The 10199-nt window shown below is 52.4% G+C and overlaps 1 protein-coding gene across 1 annotated transcript in view; it reads right to left on the bottom strand.

Moving 5' to 3' along the window:
• Positions 1-233: 233 nt before the first annotated feature.
• Positions 234-10199, bottom strand: part of LOC103582462 (cell division control protein 45 homolog) — a 16382-nt gene continuing 6416 nt past the window's right edge. Inside the window, exons 3-12 of the mRNA XM_008564052.1 lie at positions 9534-9679; positions 8569-8700; positions 8202-8300; positions 7356-7517; positions 5614-5752; positions 5443-5526; positions 3970-4088; positions 3717-3793; positions 1977-2043; positions 234-364 (exon numbers count right to left, since the gene is read on the bottom strand). Of these exons, the coding sequence (XP_008562274.1) occupies positions 1979-2043; positions 3717-3793; positions 3970-4088; positions 5443-5526; positions 5614-5752; positions 7356-7517; positions 8202-8300; positions 8569-8700; positions 9534-9679 (1023 nt within the window). The 3' untranslated portion in view covers positions 234-364; positions 1977-1978. The remainder of the gene's footprint in view (positions 365-1976; positions 2044-3716; positions 3794-3969; positions 4089-5442; positions 5527-5613; positions 5753-7355; positions 7518-8201; positions 8301-8568; positions 8701-9533; positions 9680-10199) is intronic.

The following is a 10199-nucleotide window of genomic DNA, read 5'->3' as shown; positions in this document are numbered from 1 at the left end:
TTGGCACAGGTGCCATGAGAAGGCCTGGGTGCTGAGGGGCCTGGCCTCTAACCGTTGCCAGTAGGGAAAGTGGGGAACAGGGTTGGGAGACCTTATCCTTGGAGCTGAGTGGAGGCCATACCCCTGTGCTTCCTGCTGGGCCTCGAGAACCCCCAGGGCACAGGACCCACAGAAGGCTCAGGGTACACCTAAGCACTAGCCCTGTGACCATAACCAAAATGGGGAACAGAACCTAAAATACAAACATTTATTCTATTAAAAACCACTGTCCCTGCATCTCAAACTATGTCTATAACTTACAATCTAAATAAAAGCCAGTTAATATAAATAAGGAGAAGGAGGTCATTTCTGAAGAAATCAAATTCTAGAAAAGAAACAAAGAAAAAATAGGTAAGTTTCAAATAATTCTGATGTCTCCCCAAGTTAAACAAACTACCCAGGCCTTCCCTCTGGCATGCTGGGCTGTTACTTCTGAATAGCCTCGATTGTGGGGTGAGGGGTAGGTGTCCATGGGGCGGAGGGCACCCCAGACCCACCGAGGCATCACTGTTCTCACTGCACCCCCTGCCTGGGTCCGGCTGTTGTCCACTTGAAAGCCCCTGAGGCCCTCGAAGCCCCCAATACCTTCTCGTCTTCCAGACCCTGCTCAGCCACTCCCCTGGCCTGGCCAGGCTGCCCCCCCTTACCCTTCACACTGCTCCTCACCCCTCCCAGCCCAACCCAGCTGCACCCCTGCCTTTGTGGCAAGAGACACACAACAGCATTGACCGAGCAGGCTGCAGGGGAAGGGTCTGTTTCCAGTCCCTGCTCCACTGCCTGGGAGTCCCCACTCATCACCTTCCACCTCTGTCCCACTCTAAGAAGCCTCATGCTGCCACTCCACATGTCTAAGGAGGGTGTCAGCCCCATTTTCAGGTGAGGAAACGGGTTCTGCCTAATTAGGTACCTGGCACCCAAGGTCACTGCTGATGAGCTGACAGACCTCGATGAAAGTCCCAAGGGTCTAATCCACAGCCCCTCCCCCAACAGGACACCTCTTGCACTCCAGGTCATCCTGAGACAGAGACTGTGGGTCCAAGGCTCCCTATGCCATTCTCAGCAGAGCCCACTATTGCCCCAACAGGGGAGCAGGCACCCGTTCCAATAACTTCCAGCTCACCATGGATGGGGCCCTGGCACAAAAGTACCTCCTACATCAGAGCCTTGGCAGAGCCCGTCTGCCGCAGTGGTGGCTTCCAGCCTAGGGCTTGGGGAATCACAGGGTTAGATGTGGACATCTCCTGTGGGGGGCCCTGGGCTGAGAGGTAATCACACAGACATAGGGCAGGCCCTCCCCCCACTGTTTCTCAAGGGCCCCTCAAGAAAGGAAGTGTGTGGGGCAGCGGAGAGGGGCTGGCTGGGGAGTCATCCAGAGACCTGGTGGCCTGTCAGTGACTCAGGACAGCCGCACGCTGGTGAAGGCCTGCGTAGAGTCGACATTATGTAAGTTGCAGCTGAGTGGCATCAGCAGCTTTGCTTTCTCAAGGGCTGAGCATGCAGAAGCCCGGATAGCCAGCTCTGTGGGCTCCAGCCTGGGCCTGATGTGATGACTGAAGGGGCAGGAGGCTCCAGGTGGCATCCGAGAGTGACGTCAGGGAGTCTACATGTCACACGTGTCACACATGTGATGCCCAGCCCCATGGTGTGGGCAGCAGAAAGTGAATGCCAACTCTTTCTGAAGGTATCACAGGGGCTTAACGAAATTAGCTTCCTCAAAAATGCCCTATTGTGGCCCTGCTGACCACCTAGGGACAGACATTCTTGGGAAAAATGTGCTGGCCTCAAATCTCCCCAAATCTCTGAAAGTCAAGTAAAAGCCTCCGTTGAGGGAGGACAAAGCAGGGAATCAGGGTCAGCTCTGATGGGGCAGGACCACCTGGCCACCCCTGAGGACTGTTGGCCACCCCCGAGGACCCTTGGCCGCCCACATAACTCACCCTCAGGACAGGAGGGAAACGAGGGCATCCAGAAACTTGCTCCGATCCTCGGCTTTCAGCTCAATTACTGAAGTAATGAAAGAAAAACATCTTGTGAGAAGGGAGGAGTGGGAAAACAGGCCAGGCACAGAACTCCCTCTGCCCGACGATCTCAGACTGTAACAACCTTCTGCTGCATTCCAAACTGTACTAGGTTCTTCCAGGCCCTGAATATTCTGAACTAGGACTAGTTACATCTCTCCATCCCATAGTATTTAATTATCAGAACTGCTGGCTGCACAGTGGAGAGGCCGGAGCTGTGGCCTGTGAGGAACACCCTTTGGGCAGTTGGGCCAGTGGTGACAGCCAACAGAAGGACATGGGGGATGTGATGACTCAGAGCATTATAGATCTGAACAGGAATGAGCCTTCCTACCCTGTGCAACAGACCCCTACCTTCACAATAGATTGCGGAAGGCCCCAAGATGGGGCAGGAGGCCACCTTGGCCCCACTCTATCTAGTGCCTTGGGTTCAGCGTCCTCTTCCGTGGAAGGGGAACATGATGCAAACTGCCTGCATCTTGTAGGGCCTTGGAGCTCAGCCAAGCACATGGACCTTGTCAGACAGCAAAACCAGGCCCTGGGACGTGCCTGGCCTGGTCCTGCGAATTGTCCATGCTGCCAGCCACAGCCTCAGGAGCCCCAGGCCCGGGCGCATGCTGGCCACAGCTTGCTCCACACCCCCACCCCTAGGTCTCCATCCTCAGGGGAAACCAGGCATCGCCTGGCCCTGAATCCTCCCTATGTAAGGAAGGCAGGAGGTTGTGTAGGCTGGCGGGCACCAGCCTCCCCCACAATACAGGCACAAAACAGGAAGTGGGAGCTGCTCGGGGTGGCCACACAGCACCACGGCCATGATTGCATGGCACAAGGAAGCTGGCTCTGAGATAGCTGAGGCAACCTGAATAGAGACTGGGTCACCCATGACAGTGATTTGTGATTGTTAAGAAATCAGGTGGTGGTAATATAAGAAAAAGATCCTGAGAGATGCAGGTGAAGGAGGCTGTTACAGGCTGAACTGTGTCCCCCCAAATTCCTACACTGAAACGCCAACCCCCAGTACCTCAGTAAGTGACTATATTTGGAGACAAGGCCTTCAAAAAGGTGATTCATGTAAAATGAGGCTGTCGGGGTGGGTCCTAATCCAATATGACTAGTATCCTTCTAAGAGGAGATTAGGACACAGACACACATGGAGGGAAGATGATATGAGGACACTGAGTAAAGGGTCAAGGAGAGGTGAGGCCCTGGTGGCTGGTCCTCCACACTTTGTGGGAAGGATTTTAGGGCAGGACTGTAAGGCCGGAGTCAGGCCTCCAGCTCTCCGAGAAACACCTTTCCCCTCTCCTTTGGGCCCATTCTGACAGGAGACGCTGGGCTTGTGGGGTTCGGGGCCTCAAGCACCCCAAAGCTGCCTGAGCCACAGGGAGCAGCCTGGCCCAGGGCTGGTTCCAGGAGGATGAGAGGGCTGCTGGCCAGGCATCTCAGCATTGTCAGCTTGTTTGGTTCCAGGGCCAGCACTGACCTGAAAAGGTCAGGTGGGAGAAGTGCAGCCGAGCAGCAGAAAGCTCTTACCTGAGAGGTCAAAGTGGTTGTGCAGCGTCCGGGAGTTGGTGCTTTCTGCCGCCTTCGTTCCAGGGCCAGCACTGACCTGAAAAGGTCAGGTGGGAGAAGTGCAGCCGAGCAGCAGAAAACTCTTACCTGAGAGGTCAAAGTGGTTGTGCAGCGTCCGGGAGTTGGTGCTTTCTGCCGCCTTTTCAAATGCCCGCCCAAAAAAGCTGTGGACACACAACAGACACGTTGGGGGCCAGGCCACCTGCAATGGACCCTTCCCACCCCGTGACAGACACTGGAGGGCAAACATCACTCTACTCAGCAGGCCAATGGGCGAATGTGTCGACACCCCCACGGCCCTACCACTCGCCCCATTCCAGGACTAGCGGAAGCCGCTCACTTCTTTCTATCTGAGCTGTCAGTCTCGGGGGGAATGCCCACCACAGTCACTGTGCCCTGCTCCATGCTCAGGGGGGCAGCCATCACCAGGGGCAGCAGCTTGCAGCGCCGGTTCTTTGTCTGAGAAGACAAATGGCACCCTCAGGCATAGCCAAATCCACGTCCCCCACTGTCCTCATGCCACCATCCCAGCAACACCATGCCCCAACTGTTCCTCTCAGGAGCTTTGCCCTGCTGTTTCCTCCTCACCTCCTTCAGGTCCTGCAGCAGCTGTCACCTTCTCCAGGAGGTGCCCCCAACCAGCCCCCCACCTTGTACTGCTCCATCCGCTCTGGAATGTGCCCCCATCTAGAACTGCACATACTCACTTGTCCGCCCCCCTCCCCAGCACTTCTGCTCCCTCAGGATGGAGACAATTGGTGTTCCTGCGGCACCCACACCCTGCCACCAAGATGACCAATCGTCCCAGTTTGTCTAGGACTAAGGGGCCTCCTAGACGAGAATAGGGACAATTGGTCACTGTATGAAAACAGGGCCTGGTAGATGGTGGTTGCTCAATAAATGTCTGATGAATGAATAAATCCTGTGAATTGGGTATTTGTTCCCCCACTTTATAGATGAGGAAACTAAGGCTCAGCGGTCAGATGATCTACCTGGTAAATGAGGCTGAGATGTAAATACAGCCTATAGAACTTTGAGGCTCATGTTTCATCCCTAGTTCATCTTTTGACATTATTTGTATTCATAGAACACTCATATAATCATTTGATTGGTTAGCTCAGCAGCCTGAGAAAATTTCGACATCCTATTACACATTTCATTTAAAATAGCCCCCAGCATAAACCCTCATTCTGGAAACAGAGCAAGACTTTGATTACTGGAATGTGCTAGACCGTCCTTTCCATAGCCACACCCAGGAGGAGACTGCTGTCAGCTGGATAAGGACAGCTGAGCTGAGGGGTGCATTTTAGGCCAACACAGAGAAGAGTGTTAGACCACATGGAAGAAAATTAGCCTAAAATATAGGAGGAGACTGCTGTCAGCTGGATAAGGACAGCTGAGCTGAGGGGTGCATTTTAGGCCAACGCAGAGAAGAGTGTTAGACCACATGGAAGAAAATTAGCCTAAAATACAAACTTTTGCTGGGAAGCAAGTCTGTGCTACATCCAACCCCACCTCTTCCTGATCTGCCACAGCTGAACACAAGTTCCAGCCTGCTTTGCTCTGTGTGGGCTCCTCCCTACTCGTCCAAGTGACTTGGACAGTGAGTGATGAAATCAGAGCTTGAGGGAAGCAGAAGGTTCCTAGGGGTCAGCTGAGGAAACACAGCTCAGAAAAAGTAAGGGATGTGCCCAGACCCTGAAGATGGTGAACGGTCACAAATACCCCAAGGCTAGAATCTAATGCCCAGTGCAGAGTGTTCTCCAAGCATCTACCCTCCTGTACCACAGTACTTGTCCACCGAGCTCCTCACCGAACACACAAAGGACTTGAGCAGGTTCCTGCTGAGCAGGCTCAGGGATGCTGGCTTGGAGAACAATATGACATCTGGAGTGCCCTGGGGAGGGGGACACAGACAGTCAGATGAGGCCATTGGTAGGCGTGGCCCGTGGCCCAACACCTGTGCATCTGCAGGAGGCCTGACCTCCATGAGAGAGCAGTAAAGGAAAGGCCCCTGGGAGATGACGAGGTTGGTGCAGAGGCAGCTGGCGATGGTCTGCTGGGTGGCTTGCAGCTGCTTCTTGGCGAGTTCCAGGCCATGGTACAGCTTGTCCAGGTTACTCCTGTAACAGGGCAGACATGTGGCTTTGGATGTGCTCGTTGGGAACTCCAGGTAAGTCATCAAAGTTACCAAGAGATTGCTCAGCTTCTGGTTCAGGAAGGGGCTTGGGGATAAGAGTTTATCTTCTCTCCCTCCTCAGTTTCCTTTCACATGAAAGGAAGGAACAAAAAATGTATAAGCCCATGGCAATGGGAACAAGAAGTAGGAAGGGTGCTGGCATCAGAAGACAGGAGACTGAAAGCCAACAGAGAAGATCGCCACAGGAGGGCCCAGGAAGGTGCCTGTAGGGTTAACCTAGAGTAACCACACGACCTAGCAATTCTACTCCTAGGTATACAACCAAGAGAAATGAAAACATGACTCCCCAAACTTGTACATGTAGACTTACAGCAGCATTATTCATAACAGTCAAAAAGTGAAATCCACCCATATGCTCATCAACTGATAAATGGATAATAAAATGTGGCATTTATCCATCCAATGGAATATTACTCACAATGATAAGACATGAAGTCCTGATACATGCTACAACATGGATGAAACTTGCCAACGTTATGCTTTGTGAAAGAAACCTGTCACAAAGGAGCACATATTATGATTCCATTTGTATGAAATGCCCAGAATAGCAAATCCACAGAGACAGAAAGTAGATTAATGATTGCCAGAGGCTGAGAGGTGATGGCTAAGAGGTACGGAGTTTCTTTGTGGGACAATGAAAATGTTCTAAAATTACACAGTGGTGATTGTCACAGAACCTTGTGAATATACTAAAAGCCACTGCATTGGACACTTTACATGGGTGAATTGTATGGTATGTGAATTACATCTCCATAAAGCTGTGTAAAAAAAAGTGTGCAAAGGGGCAGAACCAGGAAATCCCAGAAAGCAGGCCTGCATACATTTTTGCCACTGCACAAAAGTAACAGAAGTAGCAGCTCGATGAAGCAGGAAAAGCTGTCTGAATCATGCCTCCTTCCAAAAAGTCAGGGAAACAAAATTCACAAGTAAACGAACAACGGCAAAGTACCAAGGTCAAATCTCCTCAAAGTCACTATTAGAAAAAAGAGAAAAAGAAGCAGAAAACCTTGCTCAACAATGAAGGCACACTACAAAGACATGCCAAAAAAAGATCAAAACTGTCATGTTCTATTTCAAAACAAACTCAAAGACATGAATAAAAAGCAATACAGGATGTCTCAGGAAGTGAGATAAGAAAGGACTTTATTTCCTTAGAAACAAAGGAAAAATAATTGAGAAATTAAGACTAAGCTAGAAGAGACACAAGAATAAATAAAAACAACAAATAATGACTTTAAAAATATAGAAGGTGAAAGAAGAAGAAAATTTTTTAAATCAAAAAGACAAAAGAAGAGATGAAAAGGATTCAAGAAAAAGTGACTAGTACTGAAGTTGGGAAGGCAATGTGTGAAGTCCACCTGTTCTGGTGGCTGTGCTTCCTATTCACACAAACAGTTTCTGCAGGACAGTCACTCCCATGCCTTGGGGGTCCATGCCTTGGGGTTCCATGCCACTGGCCACCCTGACCAGTATGAGGCTGAGGACCTGAGGTGTCCCCTGAGGGGAACCAAGGCCACACCCACTACCTGGAGAGACTATCCAGAGCCTGGATGAAGTGATCCGTCCCTGAGCTGTCCTTCTCGGGGTTCTCCATCAGAGACATGGTGGCGAAGACCACATCACTGGCCAGGAACTTATGCTTGAACCCAAAATGAATGCTGAAAGTCTGCACACGCATGTCCTTCATCCTGTCATGGGAGGAAGCAATGCGGCTGTCACCCTCAAGTTGTGGGTAAGCTCTTACCACCAGGCCAGGCCAGCAGATGTTCTAATGTCCCTCACAGGTCCCCACTAATGCTCCCAGCATGACCTTCTGCTCAGAGGATGAGGCGGGTCAGAATGCCCACATATAAGATACACCAGCCCTGCAGCCCAGAGCGGCCGAGTGCTCAGCTGTTCAGTGAGCCTGGGGCAGAGCCAGCCCATTGGGCCTGGGAGTCTATGAAGGATCCTCTCCCGTACCCCAGCTAGCTGTTATGCTGGGGCAGGAGCAGCCAGGCACAGGGCCTCCAGTGGTACCTGAGAACCTGGTCGGGCCAAGCTCTCCTGACTCTGGCCCTGGTGGCCCATTTCCTGTCTCCAGTGAGGACCTGTTTCCTATTTCCAGTGAGGAACAGGCTGGGTACAACTCACAGTTCCACACTGCAGCCCCAGGACTGAAGTATCCTAAATCTCATAGGCATATTAAGAAGCCCCCCCGCTTTAAAAAATTTTTTTTTAACCCAAAGAGGACTCAAAACTTCAGGAATGGCCAGACTCAGGTCGTACTCATTTGTACATTCTTGGCTTTTTTTTTGCATTATTTTAGGAATGTGGTTAAAGCAGAAGCCTTAACTTTTAAAGAAGCTTAGTCCAGAAAAATGTGTGTTTACCCAAATTTATTTGCAGACTCTTCAATCATTTCCTGCAAATTCTCCTTCAAGGCAATGTCCATGGACTGAAACTTCTGCTTCACCTGTTTCAGGGGAAGGCTGGAAAGAGCAAACCCAGGTCACACCAGTGAGATCGCAGAAACACCAACAGGAAGGAAAAAACCCTGCAACAGGGGCCACGGTGGGGAAAAATGAGGAAGGTGACAGCAAGTGCATTCCAGCGACATTCTGGGATCTAGAGGCAAGAAACTTATGGTGGAATAGGCAGCAGCTGCATATTAGAACCAAGTTGGTCACCAGAAAGTGGAGGGCTTTTCCCTCGGGGGTTGGCCGGGGCTAGGGGCTGCAGACCAAGGCAGTCACTCACCCCATGTCTGCGAGGAACTCCTGGAGCCGCTTCTGCCCTTGCACGGACCAGAGCTTGAACCTGGCCGCGGTGTAGCTGGTGTTACACAGGCTGTCATGGAGGGACCAGTGCTGGTACAGCACCAGGCGGAGGCTGGGCCTGAGGTCAAGGAGCACGCGTGGCACCCACCAGCCCACCCAGAACTGTGTTGCACAGCAACCTGCGATCTCAGCAGCGCATGGCTACCCCATGCAAGGGTAACCTGGAGCTCTTTGACCTTCTTAGCTTGATTTAACCCATATAGAGAGCTTATGAGGCAAAAGGTGCACACCATTATCCCCATTTGACAGAGAGAGAAAATGAGGTGCAGGGGTTCTGCAGACCCCATGTACCGTGGCCACAGAGAGCAGTCACGGCCACATAGGACACAAGAGGTTGAGGTTGCCAGCTCTGCAGTCATCATCTTCTGCCCCCTCTATCTCCATTTAGCCCAGCCTTCTCCACCACCTGTTCCTCCCAAGAACCCTCTGCAGGGATCCCATCCACAAAGCCCCCCATTCTCTCCCCTCTTCTTGAACTCACCCTTCACCACCCCTAGCACTGTGCACATGGCTGTGAGGGTGGATGGTTCCCCCACCACAGACCTCTCCTGCACAGGACATAGGCTGGCCCTGCCTGCTTCGTGCGGTTATGCTGGCACCCTGCCACCTTCAAACTGCAAGCATGGCTCTGATGCTCGGTGTGCTCTGTCCTCATTGCTGCCCCTCCTGAATCCTGGAACCCAGGACCGCCGCCCTCCCTAACTCAACTCTCAGAAGCTTCCTACACAACTCAGACAAGCAGCCCTGTGACCAACGAGCACACCAGCCACATGGGGATGTGGGCTGGGGCCTGCAGAGGGTGACTAAGCAAACAGCGCCCACTGAGCACAACAACGGAGGCAGGGGGTGCTGGCTGCATGCCGAGAGCCCCAGCCACAAGGATACTCATACTCAAAGGAGATCCGTGTGCAGTCCACAGAGAGGGTGTTCTCCTCATCCTCATTTCGGTGGTTGTGCCGGGACACATGGCGCTGCAGAATGCCAACGTCAGTCACATACTTCATTCTAGAAAGAAAGCACCGAAGGCTGGGCTACAGAGAGGGTGTTCTCCTCATCCTCATTTCGGTGGTTGTGCCGGGACACATGGCGCTGCAGGATGCCAACGTCAGTCACATACTTCATTCTAGAAAGAAAGCACCGAAGGCTGGGCTGGCTACCTCCTAGCCTCACACAGCAGGCTGGGCCCAGCTGGCTCAGGGCATCCCTTTGCACTCACGTGCAGTGGGCTGCCTACCACATGGACTATTCCTATACAAGGACTAAGGAGGGTTGGCCATCCCCTGCATAGAAACCAGGCAGCCGGGGGAACATGAGCGGCAGAGGTGGGAGAGGCGGGCTCTGGCCTCGCCCACCTCCCCTGTTCTTATTTGACACCTCCTGAGAGTGGGCAAAACCAGGCAGCCGGGGGAACATGAGCGGCAGAGGTGGGAGAGGCGGGCTCTGGCCTCGCCCTCCTCCCGTTCTTATTTGACACCTCCTGAGAGTGGGCGTTGTGGAGACCATGGCCCCACCTGCCAGCCCACACAGTCAAGTGGACAGAGCCCATAAGTG

This window comes from Galeopterus variegatus, unplaced genomic scaffold, assembly GCF_000696425.1.
Source record: "Galeopterus variegatus unplaced genomic scaffold, G_variegatus-3.0.2 Scaffold16352, whole genome shotgun sequence".
Lineage (NCBI taxonomy): Eukaryota > Metazoa > Chordata > Mammalia > Dermoptera > Cynocephalidae > Galeopterus > Galeopterus variegatus.
The sequence above is the reverse complement of the archived record's forward strand: the minus strand, read 5'-3'. Positions and strand labels throughout refer to the sequence as shown.